At 48.3% G+C, this 22584-nt stretch overlaps 1 protein-coding gene across 3 annotated transcripts in view; it reads right to left on the bottom strand.

Annotated features, from left to right (window-relative positions):
• Nucleotides 1-16256, bottom strand: part of PARP12 (poly(ADP-ribose) polymerase family member 12) — a 46964-nt gene extending 30708 nt beyond the window's left edge. For all 3 annotated transcript variants that reach the window (XM_067042002.1, XM_059074889.2, XM_059074890.2), the window contains exons 1-5: nt 15504-16256; nt 11563-11698; nt 8549-8849; nt 5933-6031; nt 471-594 (exon numbers count right to left, since the gene is read on the bottom strand). In XM_067042002.1, coding sequence (XP_066898103.1) covers nt 471-594; nt 5933-6031; nt 8549-8849; nt 11563-11698; nt 15504-15832 — 989 coding nt within the window. In that variant the 5' untranslated portion in view covers nt 15833-16256. The remainder of the gene's footprint in view (nt 1-470; nt 595-5932; nt 6032-8548; nt 8850-11562; nt 11699-15503) is intronic.
• Nucleotides 16257-22584: the final 6328 nt, after the last annotated feature.

Here is a 22584-nt window from a genome sequence, read left to right as displayed (position 1 = left end):
AATAAGGCCACCCAGGACTTCCCCATTTACTCTCAACTGATGAAGTGAAAATACTAGGACATACTCAGGAAAATAAAAAAGGCTGAACAATAAACAGTAGTTCAGCTGTATGACTTTACAGACAAAGGCTAAAAATATCACAAATGATTGCCTCTTGCTTTTCTGGACTAATCAATGAGGATATATTTATATGATCAATCCCAGCATCAAATAATTCAGAATACTTGGTACCCACCCCTTCTCTCCCCATAGCTCCTCCCTGAAAAAAGAGGAAGATGGGGCAACAAGGGCACCAACCACCAGCATGACCATCAACTTCCAATTTCGTGCACGGAGCTTCCTGCCTCCTTACTGTGTGTGTGTGTGTCTGTGTATGAAGCCCATCAAAACTAAACGCTACTGTGTCTAAACTTCCCGTACCACACACAAAAGCCCAGGCACAAAGCAGACACAAGTGACATATTTCATACCCGTCTCTTGCAGGATTGCTATATGCCTCTTCAACAAGCTCCATTTTGTGCAAATCCTTCCACCTGCCTCCATCTAAGACTTGCCATCGATATGGCAAATCGAAATGAACTCTACTGCACCTATCTGAAATAAAAATATAAGGAAGTGAGCACACCGGCAATACACAGCCTGGCCAAGTCCCACGGTTCTCAAGGGGTGTGGTGCTGCCTGCTGACCTGGGAACATTTTGGAAATCTACGAGGGAGCCTTTTTTAATGCAGTCATACCTGAGCATTTATATACCAAACACTATGCATTTTAGGATATACACTTTCCTTTCACGTCTCCCTTGTTAATAGGACATTAAACACACTAAACTGATTTTTTAAAAACTGTGTGTTGGTGGGTTACGTTATGTATGAATTTCATCTCATGAGAGTAAAGAAGCTGATCATGAGATGGTCGAAGGCTCCATGTCTGCAGGGGCAGTCTGTCGTGCATTACTGCTATACACGTGACAGTTGGATGGGGCGTGGTCACACCAGAAAAGGTAGCAGGTTCATCTCTACCAGAGCCATCCCAACCCCAGCAGGTCCTACAGCAGGTGGGTCAGCAGTGTGGTTTCAGCCCACCTTGATCATTCTGGCTGCTAAGTTACTCACCCCTCCTCAACCCACCCCACCCCCCGAAGGCATTATACACACGGCCTGGGTCTATGGTTTCCATCCAACTACTCCCCCATGCCTTCCGTGTGCTCCCGTGTGCTCCCGGGGCCTGCACCTCCTAGCGCCTCCTGCCCGCCTTGCCTCGGGTCATGCCAGCCGCTCACCTGGAACACTGCCCACACCCTCCCTCTACCTTTCAATAAACTGTGAGGTTCTGGGACATCCTGACGGAGGAATGTTGTGAGAGGAAAGAGAGACAGGAAAGAAGAGCAATGGGAATCTTCACACTGACACCTACAGGGTTTATACTATTAGGTAGAAAGATACACGGGTGTAGAATGCCTCTATTTGGGTAAAAGAATAGAAAAAATAAGATTAGCGATGCTCGGACTAAATATACATATATGCACACATTATTCCTTGCTGTGGGAGGGGGGAGGACTGGGTGGCGAAGCACAAAGTCATGAGGAGAGATTTGTTTTGAATTTTGAACCACAAAAATATATACTCCACAAAATTAAACATCTAGTTAAGTAAAAAAAGATACAAAACAGTGTTCATAGAGTGCATCTGTGTAAAAAGAAAGACTAAACATACACACTTGTGCTTGTATAAAATCTTGATGGAAAAATATTCAAGGAACTAGTAATAATGACTGTTTCTGAAGGGAATCTGGGTGCTGGGGAAAAGGGTTGTGACCAAGACATTTCGTACTGTCTTTTGTACATTTTTAATTCATCTTTCAAAACAATAACAATGAAGCATGCCTAACTTGACACCTGAAAAAAATTAAAATTTTCTAACATCATACGCAGTCTTTCAGGCAAGTCTTAATGCCACTTCTTTCCCAGAGACTCTGCAAGGGATCAGTGGGGTGGCAGGGACCAGGGAGGAAGTGGGGAGACGGCCTGGGCTTGTCGAAGACCAGGCCTGGGGCCAGGCCGACAGGGCTTAGAGAACAGGAGGAGGGACCCCAACCAAGGAAATCTCTGCCAAGTTCAACCAGGCTGGAAACAGCCCCACTGGGGAGTCAGGATGTCCTGACCTGTCCAGAGTTAGGGCAGGAATAGCTCACACCAGGCCAAATGGAGCCCTCTTAGACTCCTGACCAGGGGTGTGGACAATAAAGTGATAACCAGGGGCTCGACCTGAATAGATAAGGCCACAGCTGTGGTCCAGAGGTCACGACCAAATAAGATTTCCTGTTTCCTCCTTAGGGGCACTAAGGGAAATGATGAGGAATGAGTGTTCAGTCGCTCATCTATACAGCCCAGCACAGGTGAGTCCTGGACAACCTGAAGAAAGGCTCTCCCCTTAAGAAGGCACCTGTCAGGGTAGGAGCACCACCCACCCCTCTCCACACTGACACTTCCTTGGGAAGGACATAGGGGCCAGGGAAAGGCACTGTGAGGCCTGAGGCTTCTAGCTCTGAATCCAACCTGAGCATGGAGCCCATGCTGCTCACAAGCCGGAAGGTGCCCTGAGGAGGAGGATGCCACGCAGGTCACTGCAGCCATGAAGATGGCAAGAGCAGAGACCTAGCTCAGCGCTAGGGGTGTAAAGCCCCTTCTCTGCTACATCTTTCCTGGTCCTTCTGTCCCCTCTCTCAGTTTCCCTCCCTTCTTCCAATGTTCCCCACCTCACTGTTGCATTCCCGAGTCTAGGTTTTCTAGAAGGTTAGTCACAGAAACCAAATCAAATTAGCAAAGTACCCACATCCACATCCCCTTTCTCCCTACTTCCCTTGAAATGACAGACCACAGAGAAGAAGAAATCCAAAAGCAGTGGAAAACAGAAGTACTATCAAAAGACCAGAATTACTGAAGAATTTCTAAAAATATGAAGCAGTAAGAACCAAACCAACAAAGAGAGAAAAATACATGGAGAATAGAGAGCCACCCCAGAAGTAGGAAGGAGCTGGGGGCTTCACAAACTCAGAGTCAGATGTAACAAGGAGGAAGAAAGACACCCGGACAAGGGCACTGAGAGGAATCAGAACCCAGTGGAGCAAGTGCCCCATCAGTGCCTTGCTTGTGCCCAGCAACCTTGTTCTTTGTCGCACGGAACATGTGGGTGTGGATATAGGGGCTGGAGAGAGAAGCATGCGAGAAAGTCATCAAAGCCCCCACCCTGACCTTCGAACATACGCTAGCAGACCCCGCAACCAACCAAGCAAGACTTAACGCCTCTTCCCCATTAAGCCTGGAATCAGAATCGGCATCCACCAGTAGGCACAGGGATTTGAGTACCAATATGGGCACACAACCAAGAGCCACTCAACACACAAGGAAAAATAACACAGACAGGCAGCTAACTCACACAGAAGAATCAACCCCTAAGGAAATAATTTTTGGAGAAAACAGATCAAGAGAAACAACCAGACCTAAACATAAAAGCTAAGCCTATAAACTTCTGAGGAAAAAAAAAAAACCATAAGAGAGACATTTTCCTGGGCCTGGAAGAGACAAAGATTTTTAGGGCACAAAAAACATGAACCATTAAAAAATATATTAAAATGGACATCAACATAAAACATATTCTTCCAAAGATACTGTAAAAAAAAAAAAAGAACATGAAAGACACAGACTGGGAGAATATATTTTCAATACCTATATCTGACAAAGACATGAATAAAGAATATTCAAAACTACTAGAAGTCAATAATGAGAGATCAAACAACCCAATAAAAAATGGGCCAAACAGTCACAAAAGACCACACATTGTATGATTCCATTTATATGAAATATCCAGGCAAACCCAGAGACATAATGTAAATGCCAGGAGCTGGGGGGAGGAAAGAATGGGTAGTGACTGCTAATGGTTATGGATTTCTTTGGAGGTGATGAAAATGTTCTAATATTGACCACGATGATGGTTGCACAACTCTGACTATATTAAAAACTATTAAATGGGTGAATTGTATACTATATGAAATATACTTAATATCTTAACAAAACTGTTTTCTGCCTATAAAATATGCAAAAGATTTAAACACATACTTCACAGAAGATATACAAATGGCCAATAGGCACATGAAAATAAATGTTAAATATCATTACTCATCAGGGAAATGCAAATGAAAGCCACAATGAAATATTACTCATTTGCCAGGATGGCTAAAATTTATAGGACTGACAATACCAAGTGTTGACAAGGATGCAGAACAACCAAAACACTCACACACTGCTGGTGGGAAGGTGAAATACATCCACTTTGGAAGACAGTCTGGCTATATCTCATAATGTTAAACACACATTTATCATACGATCAGACATTCCACTTCTAGGTCTTTACCCAAGACAGGAAGACATACATCCACATGAAAACTTGTACATGAATATTGATAGAGGCTTTATTTACAAAAGCCAAAAACTGGAAACCCAAATGTTCATCAACATATAAATGGATAAACAACTTGTAGTTAATCCATGCAACAGAATATATGCTGTATGATTACATTTATATAAAATTCTGGAAAACGCACATCTACTCTACATCAACAAAAAGTAGATCAGGGATTGCCTTGGGTCGGGAAACTGGGGGGTGAGGATCGACTGTATAGAGGCATTAAGGGGAATTTTTGGAATGAGAGAACTGTTCCCTATCTAGATTATAGTGATAGTTACATGGGCAAACATTACTTACCAAAACTCAAAGGGTATACTTAAAATGGGTGCATTTTATTGCATGTAAATTATATCTAATAATGCTGATTTTTAACACTATATATATATATATATATACATATACATATATATATACACACACACATATATATATACATACATATATATATATATCACATATTCCTCGACCTAGTATTCCATTTCCAGGAATCTATCTATGGAAATACACATGTGTACTCAGATGCTCAAGGGAAAAAAAAAAATCACTCTAATCAAATACTACACAGTTGTTTTTAAAATCCCGGTAGACATACACATACATATTAATGTAGAAAAAGTCTCAAGGACACACCATTAAGCAAAAGAAGGTTAAATAATGTGCATGTTCCCATCTGTTGAAAAATATGTGAAACAAATATGACCACACGTCACAAGTTTACCTTCAGAGAAGGCTGAAGGAAGACTTCAGGCTTTACTCCGTATCATTTCACTCTTTTACAAAGTGAAAGTATTCATGAATTGCTTGGGTAGTTTTTAAAGACTGAAAACAAAACAGGAAGTTTTGGTGTGTTTTTTTTTTTAAAGCAGAGTCACCAAATTTGAGAAGGAATCTTTCTTCAATCAAAACCCAGGACAGCAGCAAGAACAAAGGTTTAGTGAAAATACAGTCTCACACCCACACCCACACCCACAACAAGATTTGCTACTTCTGATAAAAGAGAGAATGTGGAGAGAAACCCCAAACTTAAATAAATACTCATCTCCCAAGAGTGAACACAGGTGTCTCCTCCTGAGGGAGGGCGTTCCTAGGTTCTAAGGTATCTCTGAGACTACAACCTCCCTCCATAAGGGATACTAGACTGGGCATCCGAGTGTCTCTGCAGGTCTGTGACCTCACGCTACGTTGACCAAGGGGCAACACTTAACACTCATTTGCTGCATGAACCAAACAGTCATGCTCCCCATCTACAGTTTGATTTTTAGAAACTCAAGTAATTCCTACCACCCTCAACTCCCTAACAAAATCACTGAAGTGCCACCAGCTCACAATTAAGATGGCCTGACCCTCTCTGGACGGGGGGTGGGGCAGGGGGGGGAGAGGACCTCGAGGGGTGGTGTCAGAGCAGAGCTCTGGGAACCAGAAGCAGTTATCCCGCCCACAAGTGGATGAAGGGGTTTCCCCTGACTCACCTTGAAAGCTACAACGTTTCCAGATATGGAACAAGCAAATCTGATCACTCTCCTCTTGGCTGTCAGTGTTTGGGGACACAGACCGTGCATCTCTTCTTTCTACAAAGAAATACTGCAAAGATGTATCACCGATGCTTCTGACATGGGGTTGGGGTAGTTCAAGGTACAAAGGAGAGAAAAAAGGATTCATTCATCCCTCTGCATGAGGCAAAAGTGGGCAAGGCAACCTCATAAAATCTTATAAAGTTCTGGATGAAAGCACCCTTGGACATACAGGTGGGCCCTCTGCTTTTTAGGGAGGAATCAGGGAGCCCAAGGTCACAGGGCTGCTTGCCAAATCCAGGACGTCATGGTTGGGGGCTGAGGGTGAGTCTTTTCTCAACTCTGGCTTTGCACCCAATTCACTAGGAGACCTGTTTAAAAACAGAAGTGCCCGGCTCTACCTCAGATTGACTCAATCAGAAGTCTTCAACAGTGGAACCTGGGACACTTTTTAAATAGGGGGGAACCACTAACCAACACATTTTCCTTCTGTATCTACGGATGTGATGAGCCCAGAGAGCAAGTGAAGGCTGCATTTTATAAACTAGATTTGATTGCAAAAGCAAATACTTGTCAATGAACTATTAGAATCGGGTGCCAATACCAAGAAAAAAATAACAATGAACAGAAAGCCCACAATTCAAAATGAAACCTAATTTAGATTAATTATAAAAATTGTAGGGACTTCCCTGGTGGCACAGTGGTTAAGAATCTGCCTGCCAATGCGGCGCACATGGGCTCGAGCCCTGGTCCGGGAAGATCCCACACGCCGCAGAGCAACTAGGCCCATGCGCCACAACGACTGAGCCTGAGCTCTAGGGCCCGCAAGCCACAAGTACTGAAGCCCGCGTGCCTAGAGCCCGTGCTCCACAACAAGAGATGCCACCGTAATGAGAAGCTCACACACCGCAATGAAGACCCAATGCAGCCAAAAATAAATAATTTTTTAAAAATACTGTAATATAACAAGAGCGTGCAAGTGCTCTCAAAGTTTACCTTTACTAGAAGTGCTTCAATGAGCCATTACCTAATAATTACATTTTGGTGGGCCCCAACTGCCACCATATAAGCATATAAAACTCATTAGCAAACCCTCCCTATTTTGTTATTCATCTTCCCTTGTTGTTTTATAGGCCCCTCACACAGCCAAAGGCTGCACCTTAAAACCTACACCTGTGGAGGGCTTCCCTGGTGGCACAGTGGTTGAGAATCTGCCTGCCGATGCAGGGGACGTGGGTTCGTGCCCCGATCCGGGAGGATACCACATGCCGCAGAGCGGCTGGGCTCGTGAGCCATGGCCGCTGAGCCTGCGCGTCCGGTGCTCCGCAACGGCAGGGGCCACAACAGTTAGAGGCCCGCTTACGGCAAAAAAACAAACAAACAACAAAAAAAAACCTACACCTGTGGAGCCTTAGAGCTGCCCTCCCTCTCCCCCCAGGCAGGTATCCTCCCCTCCCTTTCTAACAAGGCCATAATCCAATTGACACTTTTAACAAACTATTTAAAGCAAAACCTGTTTGCTTCTAGGCTTCCTACTGTTGAAAGAATCTAACCAAAAATAATTGAAGAAAATGCAAAGAAAAAACATATGACGAGGACAACTTTCAAATATAAAAACCAGGTAAAATTAGAGTGATAAGTTTGTTTGCTGGTCATCCTGGCACTGGTATTTCAGGAAGTGTTCTATTAAAAATCCTAGATTATCACTAGAGCTAACAAGTGTGGGGGGAGCCACGGCTCACAGTCACCAAGGTATAACCAGGGCCCAGGATAGTGGCCAACACATGGCCAGGACTCAAATTTGTTGAATGAGAAAGTGGATCATCAGAATGGCCAGCCAACAGCAGATACTGTGAAAATCCGAAAGACACCAAGACATCACAGCCTCCCTGAGGGACCATGGTATTCACGTCCCTACCAACAGGTACTCAAGAAATGCTTATTAAATAAACAATCTCTGCTCAAAATTCTCCCATTTGCCTGTCACTAAGCCTGATATTTCTCAAAAAACATTTTTTTAAGTGTCCTGACAGATTCAACAAATGTCTCAGTGCCTGCTGTGGTCGGCACCGTCTAGAGATGAGCGGTGAACAAAGTCAATCTGCAGTGACGAAAAAATCCATTCATGTCAAGAAGAGAGCTGAAATTAAAATATGCTTCACTCAAAAATAAGTAAATAAAATATGCTTCATTCACACATTAAAAAAAATATCTAAACAGAATGCAATGCAAAGGATGGCCCCAGAGTTGTACAGCACGGCATTAACTCTGGGGTCCCTCAGTGGAAAACAAGCTCTCCAGGGGGGCAGAGAGAAGACTGGATAGGGAGAAGCAGCATCTCCCATCTCTGTGCAGATTAGGACGGGAGAGAATTCACCCACCCTCGACACCAGTCGGCATTTGTTTAGAATGTCTTGCTCTTCACAGCTCGGATTTCAATTCATCTTCACAATCCCCACTGGCTAGGAGAGGATGGCCAACTGCATTTTACTAGAAGCAGCACAGACTTGCCCAAAGTCACAGATGCCATTTAGGGGTCAGCTGGCATCCAGGAGCCCCAGCCCAGAGCCTTACCGGAAGTCCCCTGTGACCAAGAGGGAGGAGGCGGCACTCTGATGGAGGGAGAGCTCTTATTCTTGATGTAATGAGCATTTCTGTAAATGGAAGGCAGCCTGCCCACCAGCTCTGACCTCATGCCCAACTTCTCCAGTTTTTCCAGGTTCTCAGAATTGGAGAAATCATGGGATCTCTTACAGCCAGTGCCAAACTTGCATTCACCCTGTGAAAAATACTGGCAGATGTGGAGTTTGACACATTCCTTTTTAAAGGAACAAGAGCCGTAGGATCCGTGTCCTTTGTTGTAATGAAGGCAGATCTGTTTGAACAGAGAAGGAAAAAATGACAGCAGCTTAGAAAGGCCTCACACAACACCACCTTCTTACTGAGCCGCCTACTAGAGGAAGAGGTTCCTCCAGAGACCTAGCCAAGGCTGCGATCCCGTCGCGACACTGGTCGCACAGCCCTGAGAACACCCCTCACTCTAGATGGACGCTGCTACCACATGCCCTTGGTAAATGGGACCGGGGAGGACAGCGGACTGCTCAGAACAAGCCCCTCCACCGGGAAAATCCAAAGAACATCCAGCTGATCAGAGCTGCTCCCTTCACATGAGACAACATTTTAATGTAACTCACACAGCAAACCTTACACTACTAACCTTACATACTACCTACCCCTGCCCCCACTGATTCACCAACTCTCTCTAACCCAGGGCCCAGTTTCTCCCAACACTTGTTTTCTCCAATTCTAGGTCAAGGAGGCTCTGAGGGTTTAAAGTATCTTCAAGAAAGCCAAATACAGCCCTTTCATTTCCCAAATGCAAAATGAGACTCAGAGAAGTTAACAGGCTTGCCCTGGGTCACACAGCTGTCTAACACACCTCACACATACAGTACCTGCTGGACTGGGTTGTTGGTAAGGTGGGGCTTGAACTTGAATCAACTGCTCCTTTTCCTCTACATTCCACATTCTTGGAGATGGGAACTAAACCAGAGACCACCAAGGGCCCACCCACTCAACTCACAGGCATTACACTGAACAGAGGGCTACAGAACCCAGGCCCAGATCAGCAGGGGGTCCCTTCTGGAAATGGAAGCCCCGAGGGAAAAGATCAGAGGGAGCTGGGCCCTAACCTTGATCCTGCCACTTACAAGCTGTCTGACCTTGGGCAGGCCACTCACCAGCTCTGAGATTCCGTTTTTTAATCCCCCAAATGGGAATAATGCCACCTACATTGCTGGGCTATTGTGAGAATTAAATAAGAAATATACCAAGTGACTAATACAATGCCTGGAACACAGTGGGTGCTCAACTCATGGTGGCAGCCCCCAAATGGTCAACTGATAAGGGGGCTAGCCTGAGAGCAGCAGACTTGGCAGGAAAGCCGCCCTGGATCCGAGCTTTTGGTCACAGCCCATGTGCTGGCACTGTGTCCTGAAGCACCCCACACACCCCAGGAGACAGAGGCTGCGCATTCCAGGCAGGTCACCTGCTGATTCAGTTCTCATACCACTAACAAGGTGATCACTCCAAAACATTAATGCCTACCCTCCCAACACCACCTCACCCCACCTCCTGCCTATGACACAGGCGGCTGTATGGCTGAGCCTCCACCTCCGCGTTTCTCTCTCCCCTGCCCCTAAGCCCGGGTCGTGCCGACTTACACGCTGTGCCCTGACCAGGTAGGCTCCCCGCTCTCTGCCTCCCTCTTCCCAGACCTTCATCCTTCACTCACCCTCCAGCGCCCAGAGCAGGCACCATCTGCTCCAGGGCACCTTCCCCAGTGCCCATACTGTGCCTCCGAGACCAGAGCACCGACTCCTGCTAAAGCACCTTGCTATCATCCGCCAATGATTTCATCCGCTACTGTCCCACCCAGTAGCCGTGCCCCCCCCGAAGAGCAGAAAGGATCTTTCACCTCCTTACCACCAGTGCCTCGTCTGTAATGGATTGTCAATAAAGGTTAGGTGAATTAAATCTATACTAGTTTTCAAAAGGCAAAGGAAAACACTTAATACCTGTTATGTGCCAGTCATTTGCTATGTAGCATCTTTCTCAAATGGGAGGTTTCAACTGAGTAATAAGGAAGCACTGTCATTAAAATATATCCATCTAATCCCTGTTGCCTCATCCGAGAAGCAGTGCCACAGCATCCCACAGAACGACCACTCAGATCTGCCACAGAGCACAGGCAACTCTCGGCCCAGCTGCTGCCCCCTGCAGCTGCCCTCTTTACACACAGGGCGCTCCCAAGGGCTGCTCTCAGCCAACGACCAGGCAGGTCGCTCTGGGTAGACACAGGATGCCACCAATAGGGACTTGAGCTCAGAGCTTTGCGCTGGCTGGGCGGAAGCTTTCTGAGGACTGCACTGCAGTCGGGGTCTTTTCCTACGGGGTCCCTTCCTTCCCCTTCTGCCACAGATGTCAGAGCGCCGCCACCACCGGCAGGCTTCCCCACCTTCCGCTGCTCCCTCCCCAACAAATCGCTCACACTGCCAATCCCACCTTGGTGCCCTCTTCTCTTAGGACCCGAGCTAGTCCATGACCATTGCAGTGAGCTTCAAAACAAGTGGGTGGTTACTGTCTGAAATGCAGTATGAGAATTCACATCAAACCAAGTTAGAAAACTTCCCCACAGACCTCTGGGGTCTGGCGGTACCTGCATTTTTCTAAGTCCTGCTAGACAGGGAGGGGCCAGCTGCAATCCCTCACTCACTCCGCTCTGTGTAACAACTGGCTGCAGCCACTGGCTAAATGGGCTCCCCCAACCTCACAGAAGCCCTGCAAAGGAGGTACCAGCCCAACTGACATAGAGGGAAAGGAGGCTTCAAGAGGGAGCAAGGTTGGCACAAGATCGCAGGGCTAAAAATCAGCAGAGCCGGGAGCTCAGTCCAGGTCTCCCCCTCCAGGCAGACCCCAGCGATCACAGTGGGGCCCTTGGCCTCTCTTCCGCCACGTCTCCCTGTCTTCCCACCTCCTAGTCCCTCCCTCATCACTTACACTCAGGCCCACCCTCTCGTGGCACTCACCTCCGGCAAGAGCAAGGGGTCGTTCTGTAACAAGAGCACGCAGAGCTCACTGTAGCTGAGGTGGTCCACGCCGTGAGTTTTCAGCACGCGCACGTTGTGATCGGACGTCAAGTTGTGATTGCTCCTACAGTCCTTCCTGCAAAGAAGCAGGGCTGGGGTCACAGTTGAAACATCTCCCCAAAACCCCATGTTGATGTCCTAACTCCCAGTACCTCAGAAGTGACTGTATTTGGAGTCTTTCAAAAAGGTGATTAACTTAAAATGAGGTCACTGGGGGACATAATCCAATCTGACTGGTGTCCTTATAAGAAAAGGGGATCAGGACACAGAGGGAAGACCATGTAAGGACACAGGGAGAAGAAGGCATCTACAAGCCAAGGTTGGTGTCAGGAGACACCAACCTGCCGACGACACCTTGACCTCTGACTTCCTAGCCTCGAGAACTGTGAGAAAATAACTTTCTGTTGTTTAAGCCACCCAGTCTGTGGTACCTTGTTACGGCAGCCCAAGCAAACTAATACAGCTGGTAAAATCAATCTTTAAGAAAAATTTTCTGGAATAATTCCTGACATTGTTTAGAAGCACCAGAGAAAACCAGCATGTCTATGCAATGAAAAATCATAGCGCTTATTTACAAAGGAAGAAATGGTGCCTTGCAAGTTCTAGGCCCACGGCAGCACCTCTCAGCAGGTTTTTGATGAGAATGATGGGGCCATTCCCCAAGGGTCACAGCGTGCCAGTCTCTGGGCACTTACTGGCATTTAACATTGGCTGAATAAATGAGTGTGGACAGCCTGTGGTTACAGGCGTGTATACACATACACACACACACACCCCACTACTGAGGCCCAGCCCTTTTTTCTGCTCCCCTCCTCATTCTTTTGATCAACAAGCAAGCCCCTCTTGAAAACTCTCTGTGAGCCAGGCACTGGCACCACACCCCAATGATGCAAAGATAAGATTTCAAATGATCACCTGAGTCAAAAGGACCCAGAAAAGTCATGTAAATAGCATTTGCTTGACTTAAGACACTGCCATACCTATGATAAGCATCTCAAAAGAAAATTGAACCACTGGATGGGATCTACTCCCCCAAACCTGCACCTCCCATGGGCTCCCCCATCTTAGTAAAGGGCAACTTCCCTCTTCCACTGCACAGGCTGAAAACCTTGGAGTCATCCAACTCCTCTCCTTCTCTCTAGTGGAGACACAGACATTGAGATGACTCTAAAATGCTGTGGGAAGTGCAAGGTCAGCTGTGCTCAGGATGCATCAGCGCAGAGAGGAGCACCTGAGCCTGACACAAGTGGGGAAGCAATCAAGGGATGGTGCCTGCAAGGTATAAAACCTGAGCCAAATACTTAGGGTTGAGAAACCAGGCACAGAGAGCTGGGAAGAACATTCTAGGCAGAGGGGCTTGGTAATTACAATGATGATAATGGCTACTAAAACACATTGGGCATTCACCACAAACCAGGGTTTGCCTAAATGTTTTGTGAGTTAACGCATACTGTCCTCAACAAGCCTATAATGTGGATAATACTACGTCATTTTGCAGATGAGGAAACTGAGGCTCAAATAAAAACTAATTTGCCCAAGATCACTCAGCAGGCAAGGAGCAGAGCCAGGGTAGAAACAAGGCAGGCCTGCCTTGGAGCTGGGTTCTTAACCACTGTGCTCACTGCCCCCTAAGCACAGGATGGAATCGGGGACCTGGGACCCTCCCCAGCTGTCACCAATGAACAAAAGCAGCAGTGATGATCTACTTCTCAGACAGCTGACCCTGTGGTTGAGGAAGACAAGTAACTTCACAGGGAAAGTATAGAATGTGCAGCTGACCACACCCACTCTCCCTTATGCAACCCAGAAACAGACAGAGAAGGAAGGTTCAACAAACTGTCCTGTGTAAACCACAAGGAAAAGGGAAAAAAGAAGAAAACTCAGGATCATCCAAGCCAGTAAATACCAGATTTCCAAGACAAATAAAATCGGGCCCCAAATTTTGGGAATTAGCCTAATAGGGCTGCCATCTTTATTTTACCCACTACGGACATTAACAAGACCCACCAGTGGCCCCCCTCATTAGGTCCCTCCATCCGCCATTTATTGTGTCTGCCTTCCTCTCCAGGTGTGCTCCTCCTTCCGCCCGGAGGACCAGCCCCGGCAGGCCCAATTGCCCCAGGGCTCCACTCTCAGCCTCCACCCCAGATCAAGCCCACTCCTGGTGCTGCAGCCATGGCATACACTGCCCAGCAAGTCCCCAAACTAGCATCTCGGGGCCCTGGCGATCCTCCCAAGCTTCAGACCTGGACAGCTACCCCCAGGGCACGCTTCAAAACAAAACCCTCTCCTGGTGTCTTGTCAACAGTAAGAAAGGGAAGTCAGCTCTGCGTCAACACTAATAAAGAAAAATGAGTCATCAGCTCTCTGATCCTGTCACCACCCTCTCACCAACTCTCCCAAATTTCTCACACATACAACCCTTCCTCTTAAGGGTATCTCTGGGCAGCTGTTTCCCAGGGACCACATCTCCCAGCTCCCCCTGCACCCAGGCAGAGTCATGAGAGATCCTGTGGTGCAAGTGACATGGACAGAAAGATAGCTACCATTCCAGACCTGGCCCATAAAACCTCCCACCAGCTCTCTACTTTCCATCTCCTCCACCTGCTCCTTGGAACCTGATACCCAGATGGCCTTAAGAGCCATGGGTTTAAAAAAAAAAAAAAAAAAAAGAGCCCTGGGTTGAGGGGGGCAGAGTCTAGGTCTACCAGCCTGGGTCCCTAAATGACTGCATGCATCAAGGTCCCTACCCCATGCTGACTACTAAACCTTACCCTTAGACCTGATGTGAGCAACAAATAATGCCTACCATGTTACGGCAGAAAAAAGAAAAGAAACTAATTCTTCTAAATAACGAGACTAGCTTCCAAACAGGTCTGCATCACATTCTCCTCTAAATAAGCACCCGCACCACTAAGATCTCTTCCTCAATCGCACACCTGATGGCTACTCGCCTGCCATTTGACGGGCCCCATCACCTTCAGGGTGAGGTCCAAGTTCTTTAGCATTAACCTCATTAATCCACTCCACAAATCTCACTGAGCACCTGCCAGGCACAGAGCACACAGCTGAGGGCCGGGAAAGGCCAGCCAGGTCCAAGACAGGGGGGCCTCTGCTCTCCGAGGTTTCCGTTCTACTGAAGGAATGCGCGGCCATGACGGGCGCTATGAGAAAAGTAAACAGCACAATGTGATGAAGAGGAAGAAAAGTGATGCCTGAGTCGAGTCCTGAACGATACAGCAGGCAAACCAGGAAAGGCGGTCCAGGAGAGCAGAGGTCACCAGATAAGCAAAGACTGGGAGTGTTCCCGGACCAGAAGGGAATCACGGGAGGGGACCAGGATGGAGGGCCGGCAGGGCCCAGGTTCCCTGAGGGACACGGGGGGGGCGGGGGGCGACGGTAAAGAGCCTGCATTTTATTCTAAATGCAGCAGAAGCCACTGCCGGCTTGTAAGCAAGTGAGAAAGGTTCCAGAAGAGTCCTTCGGCAGCTGGGCACAGAGCCCGCCTCTGCGTGGGCCCTCACAGCCAGCTCTGGAGCCCGGGGCGCTCTGGAGCTCCGCAGCCCCTTTCCGTCTGGAGATCCCTCCCTCTTCCCTCGGCCAGCGCCCCCCAGCCCCACCCCAGAACTGCCACTCCCAGGGTGTCCCACCCCCTGCTGGGCTCTAAGTCGCGCTCTCTGAGACCGCAGGGGCCCAGAGGACACCGCTCGACGCGGAGTCCGGCGCACAGTTCCGCGATAAATGTTCGCTGAAGGGAATTCCGGGGAGAGGCCAGGGAACAGCCACCTCACTGTCGCCCCCGAATTTATGAAGGGCCATGACCGGGATGGGGGCGAAGAGGCCCTCTCCCCGCCGTCGGGCTGCGGGGCGCGGCGCCTTACCCGTCCCTCAGGAACTTGCACTTGCCGTAGAACACGAACTTGCAGAGGTGCAGCTGAGCGCAGAGCCCCACGCAGCCCGGCTTCGGGCCCTGGTACGCGCCGCACACGCGCAGCGGCGACACGGCCAGCACCAGACGCTCGACGGCCGCCGCGCCGGCCCCGGCCGCCCGCCGCGCCACCAACAAGCGCCCGCGCTCCCGCAACAGCCGCTCCAGCACGTCCCCGCCGACGCTCGACCGTAAGCGGCGCCGCAGCTCCTCCAGCTCCAAGGCGCCCCCGGCCGCGCACAGCGCCTGGGTCACCTCACGAAGGAGTGCGGCTGGCGCCATGGCCGTCGGGCCTGGGACTAGAGGGTCGCGGGCGGTTCCCGCGAGGTGGAGACGCTGGCCGGAAACGAAACCGAAAGCTCCTCAGGGCCAGGGGGAAACAGAATCCGGCCTCGCCACGCCCCCGGCCCGCAGCTGATCGGGGCTCGGCGCCTTCCGGCCCCAGCGGCCGCAGCGGCGCTAGGCCTCACGCCCGCGCCTTCGGAAGTCCGCAGCCGCTTCTTCGGCGTCCCGGGGATTCGTCGCCGGCGCCCTCAAAGTGGTGAAAGAATAAGAGGCACCACAGACTTGGGGGTCGCGCTCGGCGTTCTCGAAGCGCCTTCGCCTGGACGAGGGGAGTGGGGCCGCCCGGGAGCGCGCACCGCCCCCTCACAGTCCGGGAGTCGGGAAGTAGCGCGGCTAGCTGACCCCGCACCTTTGCCCCCAGCGCTAGGCGGAGCGGCAGGGAACGCCCACCTGCAAACGGCCGGGCAGCATCGCGGAAGCCAAACCCTAGACGACGCTCAGGGAAACTGGGAAGAGGAACAGGGGCCCCGCCAGGGGAAAGCAATCACGCCGAATTGGAAAACGGGCTTAAGTGTTAGCCTTCTTTTTAAACATGAAAGGGAATATCCTTTTAAAAAGAAAGTTCGTTTCTCCCCACCCCTGCTGAGTGAAGATGGAATATTAAAGGCCATTGGGGGCACAGGGACCCTCACAAGCGTTGCTGATGGAAATGTGAAGTGTTAGAGAGAGCCCTTTGGGAAAGTAATCCCGGAATAGTTATTAAAATGTTTAATGTGCGTGACCTTTGACCCAGCAATCTTTCTTCTGAGAATCTTCTAGAAGTAAAAGGAACGGTAAAGAAGTTATGGATAAAAGCGTTTGTGTGGAGGGGGAAGGGTTCTGGGAGCAACGCGGTTGATCGTTGTCCAGACTTAACACAGCTCGAACCAGCGTGCATTGAATCTCTGCCTATTGACTTAGAGAGACATCCACGATGTGTTGTTAAGTGAAAAAAGAAAGCTGTATAAAAATGTTTAAATCGATAGCAAGAAGAGAATCCCATTTGTGTGTGAGTGTGGCGGGATATTTTTGAATGGGCGTCGAGAAAGCCCAGGAAGGACCCAGTGCTGTTGGCACTGACACTGGTTGTAGAGAGTATGCAGTAGGAGGTACAGGGAAAGTGGGAAAGGAAAGTTGCGGGGTGGAAGGATTGTGGGGGAAAGATATAGTATTACATTAACTTAAAATGAACATAAAATTCTATTTATAGTATTAGTACGAAAGTGCAAAAATCTATTAAGTTTATGGATCAAGAGTAGATAGTAACACAGACAAAAATGAATTAATTAGGGGACGGGATGAGGGACAATTTTTCTCTTGGATTTTAATTGTTCTTTTAATTTTTTTAAAAAATTATTTTTATACAGCAGGTTCTTATTAGTTATCTATTTTATATGTATTAGTGTATACGTGTCAATCCCTATCTCCCAGTTCAGTTCATTCTCCCCCCTCCCCCCACCTTGGTGTCGGTACGTCTGTTCTCTCCATCTCTGTCTCTATTTCTGCCCTGCAAACCGGTTCTTCTGTACCATTTTTCTAGATTCCACATATATGCGTTAATATACTATATTTGTTTTTCTCTTTCTGACTTACTTCACTCTGTATGACAGTCTCTAGGTTCATCCACATCTCTACAAATGACCCAATTTCATTGCTTTTTATGGCTGAGTAATATTCCATTGTATATATGTGCCACATCTTCTTTATCTGTTCATCTGTTGATGGACACTTAGGTTGCTTCCATATCCTGGCTATTGTAAACAGTGCTGCAATGACCATTGGGGTGCATGTGTCTTTTTGAATTATGTTTATCTCTGGGTATATACCCAATGGTGGGATTGCTGGGTAAATTTTTTTAATTGTGTAAAAAATTAATTATTAATAAATTTTATTTTTAATTTAACTTTTAACTTTTATTTATTTTTGGCCACACCACGAGGCTTGTGGGATCTTAGTTCCTGGAACAGGGATTGAACCTGGGCCCCACCCTCCATGAAAGCACTGAGTCCTAACCATTGGACCGCCAGGGAATTCCCTTAACTTTTAAATTTTAATTGTGGTTTTAGTACTGTTTTGTAATAAATATAACATTTTTTAAAAAAGAAAGCAAGGATGATGCTATTATCCAAAAACTGGGTTCGTTTCTTGGTTGAGTGTTGAGCCGAAAGATACAACCAAGCCAAAGATAGACTGGGAGAAGGAAGGATTTATTACCTGCAGCAAGTAAGGAGAACACCGGAGAACTTTCGCAAAGCAGTGTCTCCCAAACAGCAAAATTGGGGAAGTTTTAAGCTAAGGGTAAGTGCATATTCATGAAAGGGCTTGAGCAGAAGTCAGCACAGAATTGGGGCAAAGTTGACAGAGCCCAAGCTTTAGTTGATTGAAGTCATGAGGTTCAGAAAAAGTCAACAGTATCATCCCTTAGGTTCCAGTTTATCTGGTGGTTGAGCACCTGAGGGGGGTTTAAATTCTGCGAAACAGCTCAAGTAAGTGCTTCAGACTCGTCTTTACCTTTGAAACAGAACTGGGAGTCTCTACAACTGATTTGTTATCTTTGCTGTTGTTACTTCTCTTGCCTAATGACAGTTTGTTCTTTTGTTCCCTTAAGACCATAATTACTGAGACCTGTTCCAGGGCAAGCATTGTGTCCAGGTCTAGATCTCAAAATGGCTCAGGCCTAAAATGGTTTCTCTCGTGTCAAGAAAGCCATGCCATGGGACTTCCCTGGCGGTCCAGTGGTTAAGACTCCACACTCCCAGTGCAGCAGGCATGGGTTCGATCCCTAGTCTGGGAACTAAGATCCCATATGCCACACGGTGCGGCCAAAAAAAATAAAAAGAAAGCCATGCCTGGTTTTCTTTCTCCAGGGAACCCCTACCTTATCTGCTTACAATACAGCAATGGAGGCATAGATTGTAATGATGCCTACGAATCCAGGGGGGCTAGGACTGCCGTCAGTCACTAGAAGCTAGGAAGAGGCAAGGAAGGAGTCTCTGGAGCCTTCAGAGGAAGCCCAGCCCAGCCGACATCTTGATTTTGGATTCTGGCCTCCAGAACTGTGAGAGAATAGATTTCTGTTGTGTGAAGCCCAGTTTGTGGTAATTTGTTATCGCAGCCCGGGAAACTAATTCAGGCTTCTATTTTCCCAGTGAGATGTGAAGAAGGATTATCAGCTGCAAGTGGGGCTAGCGTGGAGACCAGGGAGGGAGAAGATGTAACCCTGGGATTGTAGCTTGAGGAAAGTGAGGACTGTCCGCGTTTGTTCATGTGTTTATTCAGTGTATTCGTTTATTCAATGTATTTTTAGTGAGACTTGTGCCGAACTCTGGGAGGTGCTGATGACAGGAGAGTAATACATGTAGTCCTAGGCCTAAACTCAGGCTGGTTGTTCAGACAAAACAAGGGACACTGCCGAGTGAGAAGCACAGCGATGGGAGCACGGACAAGGCTGAGAGCTGGGCAGGAGGGAGTGTTTCCCCCCTGGTGACTTGCTCTGTGTCCCATTCATCATCTTGGCCCAGCCCAGCCCTGCTGGGTCACCAGTGCAGAACCCCAGGGGGCAGCAGGGCTGATTTCTGATGGGTGTGAATGTGGACCACGGTATAATTAGCCTCCTTAGGGCAGCTAATCCATACCCTGTGGTAGAGCACATTTGTCTTTTTAAATTACAGATGTGATACGTTATTTGCATTAGAAAACAGAAATCATTAAACCAAAGTGTGTGCGGGTTCCCAGCCTGTGATCTCCCCATCCCTATTCCCAGTCCCCAGAGATCACCGGCCACCACTAACTCGGTGTGCGTTATTCCAGAACCTGAAATGCATCTCAAGTTCCCTAGGTATGGATGCTTCTAGAATAAATGCATAGGGGAAGGTCAAATACTATTTCTTACTATTCTTGTGACTCTTTTGTCCCAGGTTTTATTTGCTTTAGGAAAACTTAGGACATTTATACGTACTACTGCCTATTTTTAGGCCCTTTATTGTTCTCCAGCTCCGGCATAGAAGGAATGGGAATCGACGAAACTTAAGAACTAGCCCTTTAAAAAGCCTAAAGAGGGGCTTCCCTGGTGGCGCAGTGGTTGAGAGTCCGCCTGCCGATGCGGGGGACACGGGTTCACGCCCCAGTCCGGGATGATCCCACACGCCGCAGAGCGGCTGGGCCCGTGAGCCACGGCCGCTGAGCCTGCGCGTCCGGAGCCTGTGCTCCGCAACGGGAGAGGCCACAACAGTGAGAGGCCCGCATACCGCAAAAAAAAAAAAAAAAAAAAAAAGCCTAAAGAGTATTTCTGGGACCGAGAGTGGGAAGCGCCCGGCAAGGAAGGGGAGATGGGGGAGCCCGAAAGCGAGTGAAGATGATGAGACGTGGCTGGGAAGTGGGGGTGAGAGAGGAGCCAGGCTCCGGAAGGCGTTCGTGCAGGCAGAACCATTCTTCTCTTTATCCTTCCTCACCTGGGCCGAGCCACTCACCAGGGCCGAGGGCCAGTGCGGGAGGCATCAGCGCATCCCCGCACCCCGCAGGGGCTCCGCAGGGGCTGCGCAGGCCCGCAGAGGGTGCACAGGCACGGCCTCTGTGCAGACCCTGGGGACTGCAACCGTGGGAATTCATGCTCGGTTCATGTGTCACGTGTCCCTTGTGTACAGCCCGAACTTCACCAGAAGGTGAGTTCCTAGAAAAACTGCACTCTTTCATGTGTGCCCAGCTCCTGGGGAAGTACAGACTCAAAACTTTAGCTGAGTGACAGGAAACGTCTGTAGGAAAATACATTTTTGATTCAAAATGGGTGCCTACAAAGACAATTTTAGAACAAAACCATTCCTAAAGACCATCTATTCCTTTTCAATAATTGAAAGTATACAATAATTGAAAATAATCACAGAAATAACATGGCCTTTAGAGTTGGGCTTTGATTACAGTCTCAGTTCTACTCATTAGCAGTGTGAGCCCGGACACGTTATTTACCCTCTGGCCTCGGTTCCATCTGCAGGATGGGAAGGCCAGCACCTGGCTCGTTGGGCTGCTGTGAGGAAGAAATGAAAATACGCCTCGTCCACAGTGAGTATTCAGGCAAAGATAACGAGGGCTCCCCTTCCAAACCCTGCCTGCCTGCACAGGACTTAAGTAAGACACCACTCCTCCCACACTCTCCGATGCCCTGCATCCCTGCCGGTTTATCTCACCGTCTCACTGCTTGGCAGAAACACGGAAATCTGGCTAAAGTCTAAGGAAAGCATGTCCTGATCATCAATTCTAACAGACGAGCTTAATGAAGGGTCAACAGCCCCAAAGGCTTACAGACAGTGTGCGGATTTTTACAAAAGAACAGATTTGTTCAGATCCAGGTTTCCATCAGCTGGACGAAAGCAGGCCAAGAAGTAGAAAGGGGAGGTGTAAACGTGCCCTGGGTAGCACTCCTGTGAGGCTGTTGAGGTGTGCGCCCTCTGCACCTCCTACGCTCTTGCAGGTATTGGGCAGGGAAAGAGCTGAGGCCACAGGCCTTTCGGTTGCCTCGCCTTCCAGGAACCAGCGCGGCTCGGGCTGCTCCTCCCCGCTCCCTTCCCAGGCCCCTCTTCCGCCCTGAAGCACTGCCCGCACTGGTCCTGTTTCCTGGGTCTTCTGTACCGGCACACTCAGATTCCCCCAGGCCCGGAGCTGGGAGCCCTCAGAGCACCGTGTCCAGAGGGCCCCTGGTCCTCCTCGGTAGACTTGCACTTCTGCTCTCACCTGCACGAGGCAGCCAGGCGCAGGGCGCCTCGCTCTCCCTCGCCTTTCACAGCCACAGAAGCTCCCTGAGAACTGGGGCTGTTTGTTCACCCTGTAGCTCTGGCACTAGAGCTGGGCCCGGGACTCTGCAGGTGCTCCGGAAACGTCTGCGGGGGGCCCAGGCTGGGGACAACGAGGGCTCTTAAGTGACCGTCGGGAAGCACCTGCACCCGTGGCCACAGAGCAGCCTTTTCTCCCCAGTCACCCCTCTGTGTTCCTCTGTTTCAGCAACTGCTTCCCCAGCAACGCATCCCATAAAGCAGTAAGACACATTACTTTTTACATTGAAACCTTCAGAACTAGTAAGGAGCGTAAGATTGACACAGTTTTTCACATTCTCAAATAATTCTCCCAAGACTCAATAAGCAGAAAAAGGGAACAGGAAGTCAGAACTGAATATAGAATTCAGATTTTTTTCTTTCAAAGACACATTTTATACAACTTTCAACATTTATGCTTTCAAACAAAATGAGCAAAAAGTACACCGAGTGCTAAAAAAAAAATCAAAACAGAATTAATACCAATTTTAATTTCAATATTTTAAAGTACAGAAATTGGAAAGCAGGAATACCAAATACAACTTTAAACAAGTCACTTGTCCTCCCCTATAAGAACCAATGTAAGCTACTTAAAAACTTACAAATTTAAAACAGAAACCAAATAAATACTGTACACTTTCCCTGCCTGCAGGCAAAAGATGGGAAATACTGTTATGAATAGAAAAAAAATGCTCTTAAAGCTTCAGCATCCCACTTCCCAGCCACACCTCACTCTGTCGCCACACAGTGTGCTTCTCTATTCAAGGGACACACATGTGCACACACACTGACCGCCTATCCACACAACAAGACACTACTCTGCAGACACCCCGAACGAGAAAGGCTAACAGTCACCTGGGACCATGGGCATGAAAATCAGCTCAGGAAAGTCAGTCAGGCTAGCAAAAC

This window comes from Kogia breviceps, chromosome 9, assembly GCF_026419965.1.
Source record: "Kogia breviceps isolate mKogBre1 chromosome 9, mKogBre1 haplotype 1, whole genome shotgun sequence".
Lineage (NCBI taxonomy): Eukaryota > Metazoa > Chordata > Mammalia > Artiodactyla > Physeteridae > Kogia > Kogia breviceps.
The sequence above is the reverse complement of the archived record's forward strand: the minus strand, read 5'-3'. Positions and strand labels throughout refer to the sequence as shown.